This window comes from Phlebotomus papatasi, chromosome 3 (assembly GCF_024763615.1).
Source record: "Phlebotomus papatasi isolate M1 chromosome 3, Ppap_2.1, whole genome shotgun sequence".
Taxonomy (NCBI): domain Eukaryota; kingdom Metazoa; phylum Arthropoda; class Insecta; order Diptera; family Psychodidae; genus Phlebotomus; species Phlebotomus papatasi.
The window spans coordinates 82,433,907-82,460,163 of NC_077224.1; the positions used below are offsets into that span (position 1 = coordinate 82,433,907).

At 34.5% G+C, this 26,257-nt stretch overlaps 2 protein-coding genes across 6 annotated transcripts in view; both read right to left on the bottom strand.

The window, feature by feature from the left end:
• LOC129806037 (cytosol aminopeptidase-like) overlaps window positions 1-26,257 on the bottom strand; it is a 489,987-nt gene that overhangs the window by 420,280 nt on the left and 43,450 nt on the right. The gene's annotated exons all lie outside the window — the stretch shown is intronic.
• Window positions 1-26,257, bottom strand: part of LOC129806032 (dachshund homolog 2) — a 285,935-nt gene that overhangs the window by 155,678 nt on the left and 104,000 nt on the right. For 3 of the 5 annotated variants that reach the window (XM_055854339.1, XM_055854340.1, XM_055854338.1), the window contains one exon: window positions 3,223-3,359. In XM_055854339.1, coding sequence (XP_055710314.1) covers window positions 3,223-3,359 — 137 coding nt within the window. The remainder of the gene's footprint in view (window positions 1-3,222; window positions 3,360-26,257) is intronic. The other 2 variants (XM_055854342.1, XM_055854341.1) reach the window with 1 other exon arrangement.

Here is a 26,257-nt window from a genome sequence, read left to right on the forward strand (position 1 = left end):
TGCTTTTTAGAAAGCTGTGTGAATGAGAAAGCACATGGAGCTACAATAGCCCTTTTATTAATCGTATCGAGACAATGTATTACAAGGTAATTATTTTTACAATGTCAATTCTCGTAGTTGAAAAATCTGCTAAGTTCATTGTAGACCTGAACAAGGCCTTAATAAGTACTTTTAAGTACTTATTAAGGCATTTTTAGACCCCTATCTTTGTATTACCCAGCAAACACCAAATGCTTTGATTGCAATTCAACTGAAAAGATGTAATTTCAGCTGAATTCTGCTAACCTTAAAACGAGACTCGCAAAGCACTGCGATGTCCATATATTTGGTTAGCATTTTTTGTTCGAGAACTGCTAACTGGTTAGCATGTTTCAATGCAAAGCTCTGATGCTTGTTTCATTTTCATTGGTAAGTTGTTGATTATTCTAAAACTATTTAAAATTAGGGCTTTGCTACACTGAGAAAAACCTTAACACTAACCTTAACACTTTTTAGGTGTAAAAATATATCAACATATTTTAATGTTAATTTTACACCTTTTTAAGGGTAAAATTAACATGAAAAGGGTAAATTTAACCCATAATACACCTAAAAAGCATAATATTTACACCGATTTCGGATCAATATTGCAGGTTAAAATAAACATTTCCAGAATGTTTTTTTTTTACTTTTTCGGATTTCTCTCAGTATATTTAAAAGACTTTAGTACTTAGTAACCACTTAATATACTGAATATTATTAAGGTTATAACGTGAAATTTCACAATAGTGCTTCGAATTTCTACCAATATGACATTTTAACTCTTTGTGTTCAATAGCCATGAATTTTATTTCTTAAATTCTATAAATAATATCCAGCTGAAAAATGCAAACAAAGGATTTTTTTTCTGAGTATAAGAACTTTTGTGGTCAGAAAATAAACATACCCAAGCTTTGTTTTAACACTAACTTGTATAATTTTAACACTGACGTGGTTTATTTCAACACATTGTGTTTAACAAACCTACAATGTTTTCTCAGAGCGTATTTTTACACATAAAATAATTATAAAATTGAGTGTTAAGGTGGTTAACATTGCAGAATCATGTGTAATATCAAGCATTACTAAGTATTCACTTCAAAGCACGTTTTCTGAGGATTTTTATCGCAGTACAGGACACAAAACCTGAGGCAGGAGATTGTGAAAATTTCTCAGAAGGCAAGAATGGCAAATAAAGGAATAAATTCATCAAATATCATATCGTAAAAATGCTACCAATTTTTCTTGTGTACATCTTACACGCATTTGAGACATGACGGCAGCATCTTCAGCAACAAATAGAATTAATACTAATTTACACTGTAATTTATTGTTATTTGGCCATAAACAAGATCGTGTTGTCGATGCTCTTCTGGAGCATCATTGCTATTTCACCAATGTTGGGGATTTTATTGTTAAGGGGTACAGGAGGAAGATATGGGATCCCATGGAGGTCTTCAGTAAGAGAAATAGACGGGTGTTAAAGGATTTTTGCATTGTATTGCATGTTGCATTTTAGTATTTATTTGAAAAAGAAAAAGAGAGAAGTTTTTGGGAAGCACCAACAAGTATGTATTTATATTGTTTCTGCGTAAAATGATAATAAATTATAAGGCACGGTTACGTCTCCAATACCCAATCTTACTTCTCGCGCCCCATTGCAAAACCCAAGAATCATCATTTGCCTGCCATGGACCAAAAAACGAAACACAGAAACATTTAATACAACAATATTGTGAAGAAGTCCAAAAGAATCACCACCGGATTTTACGATTTAATTTCAAAAGAATAACTTCGACATTCAACTCAAACATCTTTCTTTCACTCGGCTCCAGTGCTCAGCATCTCTTCCACATAATATATCTCTTGTATTTATGGGGATGCATGAGGAGATTGGAGAGCATTGAACATACTGTATAATCATAAATAATTTTCAAAATGATATTTTTCCTTCTTTGAGTCATTTCAAAGTTCTCTTTATCGTTCTCCCCTTTTTATTCTTCCATCCATTCATAAAACTGGCAGACGCAATGCCACTACAGAGCAAATTGATACCATTTAGCAGCTATTATTGCACATCAGATAAATCTTTGTACTATTCACTGAATATGTTTGTTGAATTGCTTAAAATTTGTTGAAAACATTTGTAAAATTAACAAGGTATTTTGGTCATTTTTCATGCTCTAATCGTAAAATTATTTTAAGAATTTTCAATAGGCTGGTTGTGCTCTAATTCTTCTAAAATGGATTTTTTATAGGGTATATGTGTTACTCACATGAAGTATATGCTTAAAGAGAAAATTGTTCAGGCAACAATGCGCGATCCCGTATGGAGTATCGTGGTAGCATTTTTTCAACAGGTGTGCCAAAATTTAAGCCCGCGCTAGTACTTTTGACAATAATGCCCTAGACACACTCAGTTAACCCATTCCTTACCATGGTATTATACATCATACGCAAATTGAGTGATTTTAGATGATTTATTTCTGGACAATTGATATTCGAATTGCTGTCGGGAATGGTTTTTTAGTTACCTCAGCCCTTCAATGACTTGAAAAAAATAGCCTGACAGAGATAGAAATACAATTTGTTGTTATTTTTTCGCTTCGCGGAAAGTCATGCAAAATTTTTGCTCAAAATGGCGGACTGAAAATTCGACATCCCGTCGAATTTGTTAAAATTGACCTCCATCCTCTTTCCTGATTTGAATTCTGGTTGTAAATTTGTTTTCTTGAATAGTTACTCTATCTAAATCAATATAGTTTGTAATGAATTAATGCACAGAATTTAAATTCAGTGACCGTTAAGACGTGTGTTTGAGGGCGAATCCCCGCGCCCCCATAATAGATAAAATTTTTTTCTTTTGAAAAAAATCATGTATTAATCAGTAAGAATATAATTGCAAAACATGAACATTCTATCTCAAGTATTTCTTGTACATTGACTGAATGGGTTAAGCCGAGAAACGGTTTAACGTAATTATAATCAAAATATGATCAGATTACATTTCCATCAGTTTTTGACTAATCCGCCTCTCGACTTAAGCCGAAAAACGGCTTAGTTTATGGGAAACTGATGGGAATTTAGTCCAATCGTTACTTTGATAAATATAATTTACATTAAGCCGTCTCTCGGCTTAGGTCGTAAGTGTATCTAGGGCATAACGTTTCGCAAACACAGCTATTTGAATCTGAATAGACTCACCATTGAGATGTCCATTTTCATACGGATAGTCCCCGTTGTCCAGTCGATGCTTTTTCAGCTGAGGATGATGTGACATGTGGGTGGCAGGAAGTGACAGGCCCACTGGACCCCTTTTCGGCGGTCGACCCGGTCTGGAGCTGCACGATAGTAGAGAGTTACTGAGGTTAAAAATGGGTGATGGTTAGTAAAAGATTGCGCTCGATTCTCGTCTTGATTTTCAAAAACAAAAAACAAATTTAATTTATTTTAATTTTAATAATTTTCAATCACAAATCTTTCCAAGGAGACACCTTGCGCAAATCTTTATTACAACCTACTATTTATAGAAATTTAGGCATTAGTATTATTGCAAAATAGATTTAAACTTCTGACAAATCTCCATTTCATCGAGCAGAAAATAGCCCCAAGATCAACAGTGTAAAGCTTTCACAATTAGATTTTCACATTAATAGTGCATAATAGAAAATTATGGGTGAGGTTTTTTCAGAGGCCTGAGCTATTTTAGTTCCTTTTTTCCCAAAGCGCCCAAGATTGATGTTGAGCGCCACTGTTTGTGTGTGGGTGGTTTTAGATTACCGCAACCGTAAAAATTGCGCGCGGTGTAAATCAAGAGTACCTAATTAATATGTCGTTTCAACGATATTACGTGAAAAATAGTTTATTTAGTTAAACAAAATTCAATAATTGTGGTCATACGATCCCATAAACGTTCAAACAAATCACACTGCATGAGGTACAGCTTTGAAGATTTTTTCTGCACTTAGATTATTGAGTTCTAACGGAAACACTCAGCGATCAGCAAAAATATGCTGACCAGTCAGTTGTTCTTGAACAAAAAGTGCTAACCAAATATATGGAAATGGCACGAATTTTGCTGAAAATACAATTTTTCAGCTGAATTGAAATCGGTTAGCATTTGATGTTCGTTGTATTATTGAATTATTGAGTTTTAACAAAAAAAAAACTACGTTTAAGATATAGGAAAAGCCGTACAATAAACTTTATGCTCTTAGGAAAACTAAAAGAAAATTCACATTATTCGAAAGCATGAACATTCGAAGGGAGAGCACTTTCCCCTACTCAGTGAATATGGAGTTAATAAATAATGGGACAAGAAAAGTAGTTCTGTTTTTTTTCCTCACAACAATGTTAAAACCGTCGCATTTTGACACTTGAGCACTTCGATTCGAACAAGATGTAACTTCAGCCACCTTACGGAATTATCAAAAAGTAAGAAAGTCTCTTTTTTGGCTTTTCGAATAGATTTTCGAATTTTTCAAGATGTACTTGTGGATGGTAAGACTTACGAATGAATTTTCGGTCTGATGAGATGTAGCAGATAGTGGATGGAAAAATAGACCTCTCCTAATTTTCACTATTTAATTCTTCACAAGAAGAATTAGAGATTAAAAACCAAGAGAGATCTATTTTTCTGTCCACTATCTGGTAAGACTTACAATTCCGACTTAAGCCGAGAGACAGCTTAACGTATTTATATTCAAAATAAAGATCAGATTGAATTTCCATCAGTTTGTGACTAATATATATATCTCGGCTTAAGCAGTAAGTATATCTATGACGTAAGTTCCGTAAATGACTTTCCGGAGAATTCATGTTAGATCTATTTTATCTTTTTAAAATATTGTACATTATAATCACAGTTCAATTAATACGATTAATTTGACATATAGATGGCGCGCTGTACTTTCTGTCAAGTTTTTGAATGAAATTTATATTTATCAGGATAGCTACACCTTTTCAGATTGCAAATACAGACCGGATAAATTAGAACAAATGGCAATGGTTATTATTCTGTAAACCGATACCCATTCTTATAGTAACTTTCAAATTAAAATTAAAAGTTTAAACAGAAAAAATCCAATAAATTTAATTAAAAATTCTTAAAAAGCTGAGATTATATTTTTTTGATACTGATCCAATAACTTTTATGTAAACATTTTCAATTATTCTTATGTTCAAAAAGAATTTTAATTACCTTTTTGAAAATTAAACGTTTTTTAAGCCGAAGGTTTAGCTAAATGGTTTAACTTCGCTTATTTATTATAAGGTTTTTTTTTTGAAAAATTTAAACTTACGATGAGATGTTAAAGGTAAATAAAACAAAATTCCAGAACTTCGAAAATTGGACTAAACCTTCAGTCCAAAACCTGGAGTGGAATGATAACTTTTCGACACTATCGAATCGATAGTATCGATAAATCTATATCTGTTAGGTTTAGTGAATGTCAACTTTCTATGCATTCCTGAGTCATTCATTGTGACGTTATTAAAAGAATGAGACTGTTGATAAACATCTATTTTACGTACAGGTAGAGCAGCTATCGTTTAAATTTTTCAGAATCGACAATCGATAGTATCGAAAATGAGTTATCATGTCACCCCTATGTTCTTTTTTTTATATTTCAAATTCTTTATCTCATGAACAATCCACTCAACCCTAAGATAAAGGGAATTTGAAAATATAAGTTAATTTTATTTAATGTCAAAATTGAAAATTTACGATTCTGAGTTAAAGGCTAATGAGGCTTTAAAACTATTTTTAAAGGCTTAAGAATTACCAAAAATCCTGAAATCCAAAAGAAATCGAATATATCCATTTCATCTTCCTTAATGTAAAATTTGTTACATTCCTTCTTAAAGGTCTATGAAAGTTTTCACACTATTTCATTAAAAGATTTTATTGCAAAACAGGGATCAGGGCTTTATATTGATTTATCTAACATAATTGAGCAGAATATTTATTTTCTAAATTGTGCGAAAAATTTTGTACAAATTGCTCTTTTTTACTTATTTGAACGAATTCTTTTGCTAAAAGCTTTAGAAATAAAAATTGAAAATTGTACCTAGCGCCACTAGCGAGGAAAGACAGTGCCCTCATGCGGAGGAAATACGATTCAAGCTTTAAATTCCGATCTGAAGATTAAACGCTTAACGATTTATCTCAGAAATTAAGGAAAATATATGTTTAATAAATTGTGCGAAAATTAGTAAGCAATCTGTTTGGGATTTTTTTCAATTTGATAGAATTTGTTTGTTTAACTTTTTAGAAATGAAAATAGATAATTGTAAGCAGCGCCACTCGCGGGAGCAACCAGTGCCCTCACGCGGAGGAAATAATCTACAGACTTTAAATCCCGATTTAAAGATTTAACGCTTAATGATTTATCTTAAAAGTGAATAGAATATTTCTATGTATTTAATATTATTTTATATATTTTTCAGTTCCCTTGACTTTGCTTCTTTCTTAGCCTGACGCTCTTCTTGTGATTTATTTTTATCTCTTTTTATCTATTCTAAACTTTTTTTTAAATTAATCAATTTTAATCTTTCTCAAAGACCCAAGCAAAACGTGTTCCTTTTGAACCTCGTCTGGGTGTCTTAACTGTCCTCCATTCTTTTGAACGTACAGTCTTCCCTACATAGTAAATTTTTCAAAGACTGAAAAAAATATGCGATCCATATGTGATTTTTCGGTTTGATTGATCTTTCGCGATAATAGCTTTGGAAATAAAAATGTAAATTGTAAGCAGCGCCACTGACGGGAGAAAACAACGCCCTCATGCGGTGAAATGGTGGCTAGTGTTATTGAGTTCTTAATTTTTTTAGTTTTAATGCCAGAGTGAAAGCCAATTCCTTAAGTCTGCAAGTCATTTAAAGTCCAAGTAAATTAAAACGCAATGTCGTATCGCATCGCATCGTACATCGCAAATATGTGAAAGGTCCCTAATAGAGATTTGTGGTTTTTCATGTGGTAAGGGTGCATTTAGTCACAACATGGATAGAGAGGCAACCAAAAATAAACTATCGAGAAATATTGTGATATTAAATTGAAAATGGGGTGAAATACAAGTCAAATTAGATAATTTCTAATCGACACCAGTGACTGGTTTTCAGCTGTGGTATTTGTGAATTCATTCGTAAGTAGAATTTTCATGTTGTATGTACTTTCCAATTGACTTGCATATCTATCACTGATAATTGATTTGCATTCAATCCATTTGAGAAGCCTTCTGTGTAGCACCATTTATGCTTTATGATATTAAACCGTTCGTTTTTTGTGTGGTATAGGATTAAAATCTCAATATCACATGTATGTTATTAGGAGTGAGACATTAAATTGAAATCAATCGTCGTGCACAATTTGCAATCACACAACATAATCAAGTTTAATGACAATTTACATGGTATGCCAGAGTGGAGGAAAAATTACTCTTTAGAACATGTACCACGCAAAAGTAAAGGAATTGAAATTAGCAATAATAATGTTGTTGCCAATCGTGAAACACGTTTATAGAAATTCTTCTTGGGCTCGGAGATCATTTTCTCTCCTGGCATCATTTTTCTTTTTTTTTTTTTTGGTGTCCGGATGACGATGAAAGATGTAGAATAGAGCAGAGAGATAGTTCAATAACATGGTCAATAATAATAAAATCCTATAGCTGCCAAAAATTATTCCATAGGGCGCCAAGAGAAATATATATGAAGGTCTGCAGTTGATTTATTTGCTGAAATAAGATATTGCCATATCTTCGGATTGTCGATTTTGGTCACTTTGCCCAACATATGAGCCCTGTGACCGTAACTAATATTGAGTAAATAACCCAATTTTCTCCCTAAACCACCCGCGTGATTTTCTGTCGATTGCCAAGGGATAAGATAAACTATTTGACTCACAGTCACATTTTTGTTCTATCCACTGTAATTACCAGATAAATCAATTCATACGACAGAAAACTCTATTATCACTTCGCCACTCAAAATGAACAACCCAAAACCCTCTAAATCCAATTAGAAAAAGATATTTTATCCAAATACCAATTCCCCTGGGCAACTAATTATTTGAATATATATATTTTTTATTTTGTGAAATGGACTGAAATGTTTGATTTGGATCCAACACCATTTATCCCGCCCCATTAAAAGCCTCCAGAGAAAAGCTACCCCAAACTCTCAGCCAAAAACTAAATAAAACACCAAACCCCTCGCAGGAAAAACAGACAGAATTCACGTGAATGATGATGCCTAATGCAATCAGATTGAATTACATTTTATTGTATTCAAATAGAGAGATAGGAGAAACATTGTTTGTTATTTCAGACATCAGCAAACCCCCTCAAATGTGCAATGCAATATTTGATTTATATTTCTCATGACGTGCAAAATAATACTCAAAATGATGACTGTTGAGAGATTCTATCCCTGGAATTCACCAGACAAAAAGGGCGCGCAAAAAATTGATTGCATTTGTGTTTACAGTAGCATTTAAACAAAAATATTAGCTGCAAAAAAATAACAAATGTTGTAAGGCTAGAACAAAAAAAAACAGCACCCACTTCTTGGCGGCAGTTAGTCCAATCCATCCCCCAGAAAGCAAAACAGAACTGGGAAAGCTAGAAACGGGCTAACACGTTCGGTCATTTCAATGACTAAACGCCGTAACGTAAAAGCGGAGAATTTTGTTATGGTGCCCATGTGCTTCTGCTTTATCGACTTTTTTGTGTTGGTTCCTGTCATGACTGTTTAGTATTTTTAGAACACGACAAATCCTGGGAAAAACAGCCGCGATAGGAATCAACACAAATAAAAAGTGACAAGGAAAAAATAAATATGAACAAACTTGTACTAAAAAACATCCAAGAAAAAGATTTCCAAAAAAAGAAAATGTAAATGTGTTCTTAGACCTTTACTGTTCTCAAGTACTTCTGCATTATCGATTTTTCTCTGCATGGGTTCCTGTAATGACTGTTTGGTGGTTTTAGAACACGGAAAGGATTGGGAGAAACAGTCAAGACAGGAACCAACACAAAAAAAAGTTAATAACGCAGAAACACATGGGATGTACTAAAACAATGTTCAGTAGAAAGATTTCTCTTTGTCATTATTGAAAAATGAACATGTCTTTTTTAGTACTTTACTGTTCTCAAGTTCTTCAAAATAAGGTCGAGGGAATCCCTATCGGCATTTTAAGAAATCATTTCATGACCTATTAGTAGGGAAAAGTGACCATGTTTTATACTGTAAAATGATTTCCAAGATTTGTGATTATTTTCTGATTACCACACAAACCGAAGCGATTCTTCCACTATGACAAAAAAATGTCTCACTTATTAGGTTCATAATCCCACCTCAAATAGTTCCTGAAAAACCTTAGATTTTCCTCAAGAAGAAAATGGAAATTCAGTGGCGATTTTTATACAAGTTGGGTCCGGGGCCTTCCTGTATAATAATTGATTCGACAATTCGGAGGCCCATTTTCACTGTAAAAATTTTACCGGATACAAAAAATTGCACATCAATATTTAGACGAAACTCTAATCTATCTGCTTAAATCGTTTGTACGACTGGTTATTAGTTTTAAAATCACTTTTATGTAATTTTTTCTAAGCCATGTTTTTATGAGATTAGGGCACTAGCGAAAACCATTTTTTCACTTTGAGTCCAAGAAAATGTCACTTTGCAACCTTAAAATTCAGGCAACAGGGTTGAAGGCTATGTCAATTGTCGATAAAATTGGGAGATTACAATAGGTGTAATTATGAAAGCATCACATCTAATGATAGAGTTACCACTTTTAAATTATCATTCATGGACCCTTTTTAAAATATAGGATGGACACAGGTAGAATTTATGAATTTGTCACCACCCACAAAAACAGTGTCCACCAAGTACAAATATTTTTACATAAATATTAGTACTGATGACCCCTCTATGTGCCTATGATATTATTTTTCCTGAACAGCGACATTAATTAAGAAAAAACTTATGAAATATCATGTATTGAAATTACAGTTTTGGACCTATTTTTGATTTTTGCTTCCTGAAACTAGGAAAAAAGAGATAGGTTCCTAATTTTTTCAGGAAGTGTGAGACTTAGGACCAGCTATTAAAATATATTGCTAAGAGTCACAACTATTGATTAACACAAGAAAAAAATAATTATTATCAAGCTTGGATCGTATCAAGCATGGTCACTTTCCCCTACCTTATTTTGTACCAGTTGGGATATTAAACTTGAACATCTGTCCTCATAGGAAAAGGTAGATTAATGACCAGCGCACAATAACTTTTGTTTGTAAACATGTTTTCAAAATTTCCTATGAGAGAGAGAGCGGGATGGCTAGATCTAGATCTCACTCACTCCCAATGAAATGTCAAAAACACGTTTACTAAATAAAAGTTATTGTACGTTGGGCATAATGAAAGAACGTTATATTACTTGAATTTTATTAGATTCATTAAATATTTTTTAATACTTTTTACGAAATTGCCAATAAGTGTTCCCTGCTGAACAAGTACTCTCTGCTGAACAGGTATTCCTTCGACCCTAATCGACTTTTCTTTGCATTGGTTCCTGTCACGACTATTTGGTGATCACAACAGCGAGCTCTGTAGAAAACAGTCGAGGGCAGAAACCAACTAAAGAAAATCCGATAAAGCAGAAGCACTTGGGAACGGTAAAGTGCTAATAGCATAATTACTCTCTCAGCTTCCCTATCTCTCTGATTATTAGACTCCAGTATTAGACTCTGAAAAGTCTAATACAGAATTGAGAATTAATTGGACTGAGCCTTGAATGTCGCCTTTTTACGCATTGTTGGGCCATTCAATGTGACATTCTTAAAAGAATATGACTCTTTATAAATATCTATTTCAGTTACAGGAAGTCCTGCAATCGTTTAAATTTTTCAGAATCGACAGTCGATAGTATCGAAAATACGTTATCATGTCACCCCTGTGCTAATTTAAAGCGTAAACCATTTAGTAGTGATTTAAGATCAAGTCAATAAGTTTTCGCTAAACCGAATTGAGCACGAAAATAGCGCTTTATTAATAGATGGCGCTTTCGTCTACTATGCCAATGATTCCGACAAGTGCTTATTCGAACGACTGCAGTGTGTTTGCAGCCTAATAGACATTTTACTTACATTTTTTCGCTTATGCTATTGTGACAAACATCGCTAAATACAAATTAAATTTACATATTTATTGCTACTTTTTCATGCCGGAAATACTCCCTAAATTCATTCAAGGGTCTTTTTTCTGCACAATTTCTGAAAATGCTGCCAATTCACGATATATCCAAATTGACAGTGGAAAAGTGGAATGAAGATAGAGAAGCGAAAACATAAGAAAGAGCAAAAATTGAATAAGCGAAGAAAAAATCAAACAATAAAACAGCAATTTCATGTAACACATTTTTCGCAGGAGGAAACGCATGGAAGAAAAACCATCGTCAGGACACCCTCAAGGAATAAAACAGAAAAAAAAAATAAAAGACCAGGGGAATAGGCAGATCACAAAGGAAATCATTTCCCATTCAACTTTGAAATAATTTCGTATAATATCGAGAATGCGAGGAAGTATAGGATGGAAGAAAGCCCAGAAGTATATTGTACTTAAACATAAACAATTGAATTCTTTTTTATTTAGAAAAAAATTCTTGCATGAATGATTTTTGTATCATTTGGCAAAGTATTTCCTCATTTTTTTTGGGTATTATTGCCAGTAAAATGCTGGTTTGTGATGTTCGCAATTGCTTACGTTCAATTATGCGAATTGGTATGTAACAACAAAAGGTCAAAATGATAATGGATGCAAAAGATGTGGCATCTCTCCACAAAATGTACTTTTCTTGGCGTGCCGACAAAAGGCGCAAATGGCAAATGAATTAACCACAGAAGTAGCTTCCGAAAAAAGAAATCAATTGAATTTTCACCTTTTTTGATTGACGGTTTTTCATACAACCCAAGTTAACTTGTGCATCATAAAAAGCGTCTCATCAGCAATTTCCTGACTGCAAATCTCTTCTCCTCCAAAGCACCTGGATAACCCCAAAGACATGGGATCTTTGAGAAAGAGTTCTCTTCAAAAGATTCAACATACGCACTTTGTTAAAATGAATGAGCTGAGAAACAGATTGAGAAATTTTGTTCTTAGCTGTTTTTGCATCATTCTCACCAATCTCAAAAGGCCTTTCCCCTTGAGCATCTTGCCTTGTGGATTTGCCATTATACCCTGCACTCTCATTGTGGCGCACAGCATGAAGAAAACCACAAAATTGTCTTTTGCTTAGAAAAGAACCGAAGCATCAAACGGATCCCGAATCGTAATTCATGAAAAATGTTAAACAGAAAACACTCAAAACATCGAGAATAGAAATCAATAAAATCTCAGTGAAGAATGTTTATATTGCAATTTTTCATCTTATGCTACTGAACCTATTCAGTGTGCATGGGAGGAATTTAATAGACTTTTTGAGCCGAAACATCAAGTAAATTGCAAATGAACAATCATCCCAAAGCACCTTCCGTATTAGCAATATTTCCCACTGTGCGATGAGTTTATTTGCCAATTTGCATTAACTTTCGAAAGGTGTGATACATCTCATTTATTGATATCGTACTATTAAAAGGGAAGGTCATCCCAGGGTCATAGAAGTAGGACAGGAAAGCAATGTACTATTAGGGCCCAAAACTTAGGCTGATCTTCGATAATAATATTTAGCCTGTAAAATTTTGCCGTAATTATCCCAAACTATCGTACAGGGCTTAGTAGGGGGAAGTGGGGGACCGTTGCATTGGGGAAGATTTGAAATTAGGCTTTTTCCTATTTAGGAAGTGAAATTAGACCTTATCATAATGACTTATGATCTTACTGACTTATCATTTTAAAATAGGAGAAGAGAGCCCAATTTCAAAGCTTGTCCAATTCAAAGATGCCCCACTTCCCCCTATCATCGGTTTTAGACATCCTTTACATGAATTTCTTTTACCTAATCTTTTACTGCCAAGTTTTATAGGTAATTTCTTAAGGATCAACCTGAGTCTATTTCGACAGTAGTCTACTAAAAGGATCACCTTCGTTGACCCTTATATGGGCTGCAGATCTAAGGCATAGTTATTTGGCTTAACTGCTCTAATTTCATATCGATTAAGATTTTTTGGAAAAAAATTAGGATTGAATTATTAAGGATTAATGACCTGTTAGATTCGGAAAAACCAGTAAAATTAATTGCTCTAGTCTGAAGACCGCTTAAGAGCCTAAATAAACTCAACCTGATGCTTGAGAATATTTAGCCTGTTAAATTTAGCAATAAAGGATTAGGTAAATGAAATTTAGGCAAAGGGCCTCTATTTTCTGATCCTAAAAGCCTTAGTGCATAACAATTTGAGATAAATCTGCACTTCCAGATTTTACATGCTAATTATTCTCCAGGATAAATCTAAGTCCATTTGGGCTCTTACGGGAAATAGAACACTGAGACTTATATACGGATTTCTTCAATTGAAAAAGGGAATACGTATCAGGGGCCCAAACGGAGACCACTTGCTGCCCCCAAAATGAATGTTTCGATCTAGCTATACGGGTTTCATACGGGAAGTTTAGCCCAGTTCCCGAAAGACTCAAAATATAATATAACAAGCAATTTTAGAAGGTCTTATATATTTCGTCGACTTCATCGACTTTTGTCGTATCTGCAATTGGTGCAATCTACGATACAGACGCAGCTTAATGCGCGAACAATGCAACTGACGATACATTGATCATATGTCCATAATATTCAATCCTAGCCAAATTCTCTCAAAATTCTAGCTTGATAAGAAATAATAGAAGTTAAGCCATGTGGCTAAACCTAGTATTTCATTATCTCACTCCTCCTAAAATTGAAAGAGCGGATTAGGATCGAGCTACCGGTTCACAAGTTAAGGCTACAGGTGCGCATCTGTGCTTACTTCGAGTTCGTTATGGGAGGATTAAGTCAATCTCTGGCGAAACTCTGTTGAGAGCAGTTGGACATAGTCGGTAGTTGCGCCCTACAACCGTTTGAGAGAGCCTTCGCAGATGCCATACGGATTGCATCACTTAGGACTTAAGCCCTACGAACCCCTCTAAGATATTTTTTTCAGAGTAAGTGTTGTTTGTTAAGAGTTTGTCAAAAGCTTGTTGTTTTAGCAAAAGTTTAAGAAATATAATAAAATGTGAGAAGTTTTATAAAAAAATGTATATAGAGAACAAAAATTTATCAATCACAGATTTTACGAGACATTATCATGCTTTGTACTTTGACAGACTTTTAACAAACATTTTTACAAAGTCTTTCTTTTAAGATTAGTAGTTCTCAAGTAAATTGTTTACTAAAAGTTTTACTATGAAACTTTGTGTGTCGAAATAACTAAAATAACATCAAAATATTTTTTTTTATTTAATATTTTAATCCATAAGTTCAATTGATGGATCGTACTACAAGTACTTCAACTTCTTCAATGATTTTCATTCTCAGGATTGGTAGGGATTACAAAGAATGCAAGATTTCTAATTAATAACCCCAAAAGACTATAAATTCATGACAATCCAGAAATAACAGACAGTATCATCAAATTAACACTCAACCAATATCACTCTGACGTAATTGACTGCACAATTAAACTCTTGTATTTCGACTGTTTATTGCCCCATTTCAGGGGGTGAAATTGATCATTTCCACTAGTGATTTTCTCATTTTAACTATCCTGTCGCTGAAGCTGGGGAAAAAAAAGAGGAAATAAAATCCGGAAAATCGTCTATTACATTGCAATGAATTTTCTCCCCATTTGAGACACCAATGCCAGGGAATATATTGAAACACCCCCCAAAGTCCTAAGCACTGAGGGATGAGAGAATTCGAGGGAGAATTTCATTGAGTTGTTCTGTGGGTGGGGTTCTTTTCTCTCCGTACTACGCGATGAATTCCACAGACATTGAAATTTATTAGTTATTATCGAAAGGGATGGACAATAATAAATATACAATCATTTTTTTTGAGGATAGAAAGAATATAAATGTGGAAACTCCCATGTTTCTGAGGGAGGAATTTCCTCATTTTATTTCCATCCTCAAGCTAGAGAGATATATTGTGAAAACCACAAAAGAGAACTCCAATCGCCTATAAATAAATTGAGATATCAAAGGGTCAGTTGGTGAATTTTCGTCATATTTTCTTGCTACGTTTCACAGTTAAATATGAAGAATTCTATTGTGAAAGAAAATTTTAGGGAGAAATATTTTGTTTTTGCTTCTTTTGACCATTTTATATGATAATTTTGTGCTTATTGGTTAGGTTTTAGCTAAACAAGGTGGTTTGACAATATACAGAGTGGGTAGAAAATAATTATTGTTCTGACTGAAGAAGAAGATTCAGGGGCAGGTAACTGTGCCGCTCATAGTTCACTTCAGTGCTGATCTGTCGATTTCTTCCAAAAATGGCGCCAATCTGCCGATCTCGTGTCAATATGTCGATCTTATTCAGGGTTGGGCGAATTTTTTACATTTTACAGAAATTTTTTACATAGTAAAAAAAAACTTTTAACATGTGCTACATTTTTAACATGTAAAGTTGAAATGTAAAAAATGTAAAAATTGATTTAAACATTTGTTTTTCACTCAATCAAAGATTTCTCTATAATCAGTAAAAAATTTTGCGGCTTTTTTGCCGTAAAGCTTGTCGTCGAAAATGCATGGTGAAATTTACTGACAACCCCAGTTCAAATTTTCCTCTACCTGGTCTAACAAATACCACACAAATGACGCATAATTTTTTAACCTACATGCTCAGGGAGTTTTCCAATTGTTCTGTGGTTTTCGTTAATCATCATCAATATTGTGAAAATCATTCAAATTAAGACTTATTTCCGTCTTTCATCTTAACGATATTTTTTTTTATTTTGCTATATACCTTGTCCAAGACATCACATCCCAGAAAACAATGTTCATGAAGAGAATCGTGCTTTGTTATTAAACTGAAACTAACGTATTAAACAAAAATTCATACAAATATTACGATATTGTACCGATTTTAACAAAATCTGCACAGAATCCGAGTAAAGCAATCAAAATTGCTATAGGTTTCGTTCGGAAGCTGTGAAGATTTTATATTCAATTTTAAGCATCTTAAACTGAAGCTGTGCACTCTTTATTTATAATTTATCCTTTTCGTGTTGAAACTATGAGTGCTTTACATACAAGTTAAATCATTTTAAGCTTAAGTTGCGCGCAATTTTAACACAATATTAACCGTTTTATGCTGAACCAGTGCCGGTTCTGTGACAGCCTTTTTTTAACTTAAGCTGTGCGGGTTTTATGCACAATTAGGATCGTTTTTACTAAAGATTATTTAAAAATATATATTTTAACTTTATTCCTTGCGTATTGTGTTTAACCCTTTGGTATTAAGAACACAAAATCCTTAATTTTTCCTGTACTTCAGAAGTTTTAATTGGCTTTTTAAATATACAAAACAGTTAAGTAATTCTTAATCAACTCTTCTATTTGGAATACTTTCTTTTAGCTTTAATTTCTGGTTAAATTAAGGAAAAATAGAAAATATATCATTGAATATTATATTTTCATTGCAATTATTGCAAATATACCAAATTGCAAATTCTTTTAGGTATCATTTTATCAAAGTCTTTAAAAATAATCCACATAATTACTATAAAAAATGAATTAAGTCTTTTTTTAGATTTTAAAAATTGATTGATCAAATAATGTCATCTGCCTATTTACGAATAGTGAAAAAAAATCATATTTTTATGTCTCATTGCTTTACAACATGTTTACCAATAATATTAATTTTGATTCTATTTTTCGTTAAAGATCAAAAAATGCAACATTTTGAGGATTTAATATAGACAACATTATGAAATATCTATCTGCGAAAGAAGGACGAAGTTCTTTTCAATTAGAAAAAAGTAACGCTATTTTACCAGAGGCAGTATGTTTTATGTGTACAAAATCGTTCAATTACTTCACATCTATGGGTTTTCAAAACGAAATTTAGTTCGTGGTTTTCCCAAAAAATTTTTCCTTGATATTTCTCATAAGCAATATCAATATTGGTATTGCTTACAGGAAATGTTAAAAAGATTCAAAAATGCGTAATTTTTCTTTTTCATATTTTACATATTTTCTACATTTTTACATATTTTTTACATGTAAAATGTAAAAAATATTTTTTTACTAAAGGCACAACTGATCTCATTCCGATCTGTCGATCTCTGGCCATATTGTGGTATCTGTTGAGTTCCTAGCAAAATAGTTCCGATCTGCCGATTGTTAGCTCCGGATCAGCACAATTTTGCCGATCGCCACTCATGGTTCTTTCTAAGAGCCACTTATTTACCCCTTGAAAGACTTGGAAAAGGTGTTTTTTTTCTTAAATTCTATATTAACAAACCTAAGGTCTTTTCAAAAGTAAAACGGTGCGAGATATCAATTTGGAATTTCGAGGGACCCTCCTCATTATTACACAGAGCTCTCAGCTCCCCGATATTCCGGTGATTGAAACCGAAAATAGCAGTTAAAAATCCAAAACAAAAGTTAATTTTTTAACAATCTATCGTCAAAATACTTTGTTCAACGGAGAATTCCAATTGAATTCCATTGCTAGGCAAAAATGTCTATATATGTATCCCTCAAATGCGCAGTTATTTGTTTATCAGGCTAAGAGCGATTTTCCTCAATGAATGGATCCATTGGAGTAATTTTCATATTGTTTTGTTTGAATTTTGAAGGGGGATTAAATGGAGGAAATTAATTATTTGATTTGAATGCTGGATGATGAGATTGATGGATTCGAGGGACTTTTCAAGAGATAATTTTCTCATATGCAGGAGAGTATGGTCAAATAGAGACAATAATAATCGAATGGATGCATTTGTCAGGGGGGCCGAGAGGATGCATCCAGAGAAGGATTTCATTGAAATAATAGTGGGAAATATTTGGAAATTAGAATGGAGATGAGTACAATTGGTTAAACACTTTGAATCCCGTGGCGATGGGCGATTGGGTGCCAGAAGCTGATTCATTGAGCTCTTCTGGCGCCCCAACAATTGTTGGATGGTGATGCCCATAATGATAATTGGGAGAACATCAAAACACCATTTGGTTGCATCGCCAGGGAGTTTATGAACTTATGCTGTATGGGCTGGTGGAAATGTGAATGGGGAAAAGGAGAAAGAGGTTGAAAATACAGAAGCACATTGTAAACAAGGCAGGAAAACAAATTCCCCCAACCCCGGATTTTCTGGACTCTACCAAATGCATCAGATGCTGGAACAATGCACAAAATAACTGGGGATATGAGTTCGAAAATGATCTCCGACAGCGAATCTCGGGGGCACCCTATTCGGGGGATTGCATCCACAATGGGAATGATGATGGACCTCCTGTGAGATTCTCTGCATCGCAACACAAATGCCTCATTGCCACATTGGGAGAGAGAGGAACTGAGCTGGGAAGCTGGGGCACTGATTTATCTTATTGTTGCAGGTTGGGAGATTCTGGGATGTTGTCTCTCGCTCCTGGAAATGCAACAAACAATGCGTTTTGCATATTGGGGGAGGGTTGGTTTTTGCGCGCGCAAAATTCCTCCAGTTCCATTGATATCTATCCTCATATGCCTTGGAATTTATAGAGTCATTTTCATTCATACCAAATGATCTAATTTTGCGATAGTGTCATCACAATCTTTCTCCCTGGAAATTCGCGTAATTCTAAAAAAAACCAGTGATACGCTTGTTTTTGCTCACGTGAGGTGAAATGAAACTAAAAGAGAAAGAAATAGTGCTACTTTAACTAAAAGAACTAAGGGCAGGTGGGGCTACTTTGAACTATGTGGTTTCATTGATATACGATTTTTTGTATATAGTCAGGCCATGCAACAGCAACGATTGCAAAACTCGGATGCCGCGACCGATTCAACTCCGATAAATCCACTTAAAATATAATTTATATTTTTATTTCCATAATTAATCACTGTAGTAACATAATATAACTATTCTACTTTAAGAAAAACTAAAAATTATATTTTTATCTGTTTAATAAGTGGGTGAAACAATTATTTTTCAACTCGTATCAGCTGGGTTGTGTACTAAAAATTTCATTTCCAAGAAAATTTTGCTGTTGACAGCTCATCGTTGGAAAACGTTTAGTGGTTTTTCTTTATTATGAAATATTATTTTCAATCAAAATTATTAATAAAAGTGAAGCTTAGTTATTGATCTACAAGGTGAGTAAGAGTATATTAATGATATATTAATAATTCACACAGAAATAAGTGAATTTGTGAATGTTTACATTTAGACCCAAGTCGGATGCCCTGAATATCAATGTTTTAGTTCAGAAATTCCATTGTTCAGGACTCTTTTTCTGTTTCAGATACCGAAAGGAACAAAAGAAAAGACCCATAAGGACAAGCCCTACTCTAAGGAAGGTCTTAGGAATGCCTTGCAGTGTGTACGAGATGGTTCTACGATAGCATATGCATCCAAAACATTTAATGTCCCAAAAACAACACTGCACAACAAATTGACCGGCAAATACCCGGAGGAGTGCCCCAATGGCAGGCCAACAACGCTATCAACATTCAGAAGAGAAGTCCATTATCAATAACCAGCACGATCAGGCCACCGACAATGATCCATTAAATGATCCAGTCACCTCTGGAAATCAACTCTCTGCAACTTCTGAGACTCTCGATCCTCCTGAAACTCAACCGATTTTCGATACACTAAAACAGTGCTATTTCTGGCCAGGAGAAATTCCAAAACGTCGCCAGAAGAAGAGGGTCAAAGTCAGCAATTTGATGAATTGATGTAATAAAACTTAAAAAATAATTTTTTTAAATAATATCTTCTCATTTTTATGCATTAAACTTTTCCTTGAAAGGAGCATCCGAGTTTGATCGAATTCAACGGAGTTACAAAAAAGCATCGCAGTAAGGTTCTTGCGATTAATTTTATCGTAATTTTATTAATTTTCTTCAATATTATTGCTAAAATTCTATTTCTATCATGATACTAAATAAAACAAAGAATAATTCTATTGATTTGGAATGGGGAAAAAATATTTCATCAGTCCAAAAACAAGCGTTAAAGTCGCAATGGAAAGTATCAGGATTACCTCTCTTTACTATATTTCTTAAGGAAGATGGTTCTAAATATGACTAAATTTTTGGGCATAACTAATTTTCTTTTCTGTGTTTCTGAATAATTGTGACTCCAAAATATATTTTGAAAACAGGACACTTTCCCTAGTTTTTTAAATATGGGTGCAATCAGTAATATTTATTGAAAAATATTTGGAAAAATTTAGTGATTATTTCATTACTTGAATGACAAATTTACTTTAGAAATATGCGAAAAAATATCGAAAAACATTCACAGCTCCAAAGTAGCCCCACCTCCCCCTACTAAATGTAGGGCTAAAAGATATTCTTTAATTATTGTCCTAAAATTAACATTTTCCCAAGCAGTTCTTCCCAAACTGTGAATTTTAAAATGATCTGCAGCAGATGGGACAGTATTTTGGAAAAAGTGGTCAGTAGAAGTTAAATTTGGCCATTTGGGGAGACCGGGGCAGAATTAGCCAACAAACGAAATTTTTCTTTGTCTATAATTTGCGAAAAATTTGTTTGAATCAGACTGATAAATATTTTAATGAATAAAAAGGGAGTTAAAGCTGCGATTTTACATGCTAAGTGCAGAGTTTTTACGATTTAAGAACCCTAAATTTTTGAGAATAATTAGTTTAAAGGTATAACATTCAAGGGGAAGGTATAAAGGATATCAAGAAGTACACAAATATCGAAAAAAAGACTAATTTACAAAAATTCGAGTTATTCAACTCTTATTCTGAGCCACCGATTTTATAAAAGTTCGAAAATCAGATTAATTTACGATCACTCAAAGTACAAATAAATTTAATTAATTTCATCAAGTCTAATTGAAAAATAAATAACTAGTTTACAATTTTTACTTTTCGCTTAATTTCATTTTCACAGAAAACTCGTCTGCATTTTAATTAATCGACCTACAAATTTAATCAAATTCTTCTCACGTTGAAATATCAAGTGAGAGCCAAAGAATTACGATAAATAAAGACAGAAACCAGCTGGTTTGGTTGAAAAACAGAGAAAAATTACATGAGAGAGTAACATTTGTAGAAAACAAGATGATAAGTTCGAAAGGAAATTTTAATTGTGTTTATCTTTTGGAAATATCATAACGTAAAATCACTCTAATGAGTGAAGATCGCTGAAAAATACCTAAATTGACTTCAGATGGTTGTTAGACTGTACTTAAGATGTTTCATGCAGAGAAAAATAATCTTGTGACTGGGATGATACACAAACACTATAGTCAAATGTAAACAATTGATGTGGGAATTTTCTTCCATATGCGATTTTTTCTTTTAATTTTTTTTTTATTCTTCTTTTTTTTGGTAATCTTCTCGCATCTGAGAAATCTGTCTCTAGAAAAATGTCTGTATTTTTCCATCCAGAATAACAAGAACGAAAAAAAATAAAGATGTTGGTAAATAAATGAAGTGGAGTAAATAAACTTTTGCTCCAATTTATGAATTTCTTCAATTGTACTTCTCGTCTGAAATTCCACGATTTTTCTTTGTGGATGGGGCCTTTTACGTATCAAATACCAGTAGCGTTGGGAGATTACAGTCATATCATCATCTCTTGGTATTTTTTAATTGTTTTATTTGTACACGGCAAACACTAAAATAGGCAGCCCCCAGAATGAATCCCAAAGAACAAGAAAAAAAGTCTCTAGTCTAAATGTAAATTAAACAGAGATAATTTTCTTAGCGCCAGTCATCCTCATGTTTGAGCAATAGTTTCTTCTATTTATTTAGACTGAGGTGTCTCATTCTACCATTTTCCCATTATTCATCTCTCTGGGAAGTGAACAAGAGAGAAAAAAGGGAACGTTTTTCCGCTCTGTAGCTTCTTTCTTTTCCCGTATTATCATTGGAATATTTGTTTGAAAAGCCGGAGGGGGAGGGTGTGGAGCGACATTCATTAGAAAGTGTAACTGATAAGAAAATGAAGTGCATAGTAAAGTGCATTCGCATTGTATCAAAAAAAAAAGGGAACTTTTAATGAATGAAGAACTCTGTTGGACTAGACAAATTCTTCTTCAACTCTCGTGCTCGAGATTGTCAACGAATAGAGGAAAAAACAAACTTAATACACTGTTTGTGCTTCTGTTTGATCACTTTTTTTCTATGGGAGAAGAAAGCAAAGAATTATGTAAGATTCATTCTCTATTCTTTAAGGATTCAAGGTATTTTGGCGATATACAATTTTATTAAGATCATTGAGAAATAAATAAACACTGAATAACTAAGTTTGTGACACCTAATAACAGGTATATGGATAGTTAGATAGACATTCGAATGCTTATTTAAAAGTTATTCTGTTATAATGTCCATCGCCGTCTTAGTGTTTCGTATCAAATACGGACTTTAGCTGGAAGTTTAGCCTAGTTTCCGGATATTTTAAAATCCTACACAACAGAAAAATTGTTATAATTCAAAAGGTTTTAATGCAGAATAAATTACTTCTTCAGCAACTGAAGATGGTGCGTAGAACACCGAAAGCTCTGGAAAGAAAATAATTTTTTATTCCAGGCTGAATCAACTTCCACCCGACGACTACCGGATTATCGCTTTAAATTAAGCTCAACATCGGTTTTCCTTATTTGCTAAATAACAGACATTTTTAAAATTAATAGCTAAACCGTCTCTCAGCGTAAGCCGTAAGTCTATCTAGGGCATAAGGCTCATCCTTGGGAATATTTAGCCTCTAGTTGGTGGTAAAAGATCAAGTAAAGGAAATTATTTATGCAAAGAATTTCCAATCCCTGAACGTAAATAATCGTATATAATAAGTTTGAGCTGATCCTCCGTATTCTCTATGATCACCCTGAGTCAAGGGGGAGATATTAGCTTGGAAGTGGTATACACAGATGTAGAACTACTTCAGAAATGGAAGTCTAAAAATAGAAATGATTTTTGAGCTTTTCATTTACAGTGGCCACTCTCTAACTCGGATCGGCGCAATCCGGACGAGTTCTCGATGGTCACATATAAAATAATTTTGAGGTTATGTATGCATATCTGTTCAACAATGAAAATGAATTATCTTGTGAAGTTTTTGTTTAATAAATTAAGAATGATATCTGTAGTATACTGCTCAAGCTCACCTGGAAATATATCTGGATTATTATCCCATTCACGTCGCTGCAGCAATAACACCACGAGGCATCCCGTTCAAGTCCACACTTTATTCTACTTCTTCTTCTCATACAATTCAACCATCCGGGAAACCTTACAACTACTTATCTATCTATATACAATATATACATTATGTACATAACATCCCTCCCCTTTTTAGTCACAGACATAATCCTGTAAATAACTGGGAGGATGGCGCTCACGTCCTGACCTTCTCAACTCGCTTAAAGGAGTCTCTGGCTGTGAGACTTCACCAGGCTCTTCAGGGGTGGTGACTTCTGGGTTCGGTATGGTCTCTTCAATCTGTATCACTCTTGACCCTGAGCCTGAGGCAACTGTTCCTTCTTCCGGTCTGTCAGCCGTCGCTGTTGGAGAAGCTTCCACTCGCTCTATCAACTGATTTATGTGTCTCCTCCAGACAGTTCCATCTTCGAGCTGTACCTTGTAGGACACTGGTCCTGTTACTTCTAGAACCACAGCTTTTATCCACTTGTCCCCTGCGAAATTTCTAGCGTAGACCTTGTCCCACTCCTTGAATTTCCTCGGTTCTTTGTGTTCTTTATTCCTTTCTGTCTTAATCTCCTCTGGGTGTAGCCGACTCCAACAGTTCCTTATCCTCCTTCCCATCAAAAGTTCACAGGGTGCCTTTCCAGTAGTCTGGTTTGGAGTAAGGTGTTGAACCATAAGGAATCTGGCTAACTTCAAGTCGACGTCACCGGTAAATTTTGCCAAAGCCTTTTTGGTTGTTTGAACCATTCTTTCTGCCTGACCATTGCTGGCAGGATGCCACGGAGAAGATGTGATACTTTTGATGCCATTTGACTCATAAAATTTCTTAATTTCCCTTGACACGAAACAAGTTCCATTGTCCGAGAATATTTCTCCTGGGATTCCATGAGTCGAAAAGATCCTTCTCATCGCTCTTATTACTTCCTCTGACGATTGGCTCCTTACTCGTTCAACTTCCAACCATTTAGATGTCACATCTACGACAATCAAATAGTTGTTGCCCTGATGAGGTCCGGCAAAATCTACGTGCAGTCTTTCCCAGGCTTTCTGTGGTGCATTTCCTTCACACAATGGAGCTTTCGGTGGATTGTTTCTCTGAGTTTGGCACGTTTCACATTCCCTCACTTTTCTTTCCAGTTGTTGATCCATTTTTGGCCACCACATATACATTCTAGCCAAGACTTTCATGTTGACTATACCAAGATGTGTACTGTGTAGAGAATCCATCAACTTTTCTTGAAGTTCCTTTGGGATTATCACTTGTGTTCCTCTCAGAAGTATATCCTTTTCCACTGTTATTTCACTCCTGTGAAGAAAATATGGTTTCACATCCTCGCCTGGACAATTCTCCGGCCACCCTTGCAACACCCATCTTTTGACTTTCTTCAACAATGGATCTTTTCTCGTGGCTTCCTGAACTTCTTTTGCCTGGATTGGAGATTGATCAGTTTCCAACATAGAAATCACTCCAATTTCACTCTCTTCGATCACTTCCTCTTTCAAAGGTAGTCTGCTTAACCCGTCTGCATTGCCATGTTCCTTCCCCTTTCGATAGACTATTTCATAGTCATAAGTAGCCAACAGAAGGCACCATCTTTCCATCCTTTGGGAAATAATTTGAGGAACTGGTTTATTTGGGTTAAAAATTCCCAACAACGGCTTGTGATCTGTTATGATAGTCACTTTCCTTCCATAAATGTAATTATGGAAATGCTTCACTGCTTCAATGATCGACAGAGCCTCTTTGTCAATTTGAGCGTAATTCCTTTGATGCTTGTTGAGTGTCCTCGAAAAGTACGAAATTGGTTTCTCTCCTCTTTCAGTTTTATGAGCCAGAACAGCCCCCACCCCGTAAGAAGAGCTATCACAACTCAAAACCAAAGGTACTTTCAAACTGTAATGCATCAAAATGTCTGTGGACGTGAGAGCTTCCTTCAGTTCCCTAAATGCTTTATCATGAATTTTTTCCCACTTCCACTCAGCATTTGTAGTTTCATCTAGCAACCTATGCAAACATTCAGCTACTGTGGCCCTATCTTCAATGAATCGACAATAAAAATTAACTAATCCCAGAAATGCCTGCAATTGTTCCTTGTCTTTTGGGGGAGGGGCGTCTTGTATAGCTTTAATGTGACTTTCCAAAGGTTTTATCCCTTTACTACTAATTTTATATCCCACAAACTCAATTTCTTCTACCCCAAACTTACATTTCTCTTTCTTCACAGTTAATTTAGCCTCATCTAATTTCCTAAGGACCAACTCTAGCCTGTTATAATGTTCTTCAGCACTATTCCCTATTACCAAGATATCATCCAAAAATACTAACACCCCTGGTATACCTGCCAAAAGGGTTTCCATAAATTTTTGAAAAATACCTGGTGCTGCGGAAATCCCGAAAGGTAGCCTCTTCACTCGATACAGACCCCGATGAGTATTCCAAGTCAAAACTCGGCTAGTTTCTTCGTTCACTTTCAATTGCTGATATGCTTGGGCCAAGTCGATTTTAGAATAGTACCTTCCTCCAGCTCCAGCGAGAAGTTCTGACACTGTAGGTAAAGGATACGGATTCTTCTTGCTCATCAGGTTCACCGTTCCTCGATAATTTCCACAAATGCGGATATCACCATTTGGCTTCACCCTGTACGTCGTTGGTGTCGCCCACTCTGAATTCTCCACTGCTTCAATCACCCCTTGTTCTATCAATTTGTCTAATTCCTGGTCAATCCTTTCTCTCAAAGCCATGGGTGGAGCATGATGTTTCATAAATACAGGTTTGGCGTCTTCCTTCAACTCTAAGTTCACCTCAATCTCGGGATGAGCACCCAATTCTTCTCTGAATACCCCCTTGTGTTTTTCTATCAACAGTGACAATCTGTCCATCTGGTCCATCTCAATTGCTTTGACTTCAGGAACAAGCACTTTGATTCCCAATGCTTGG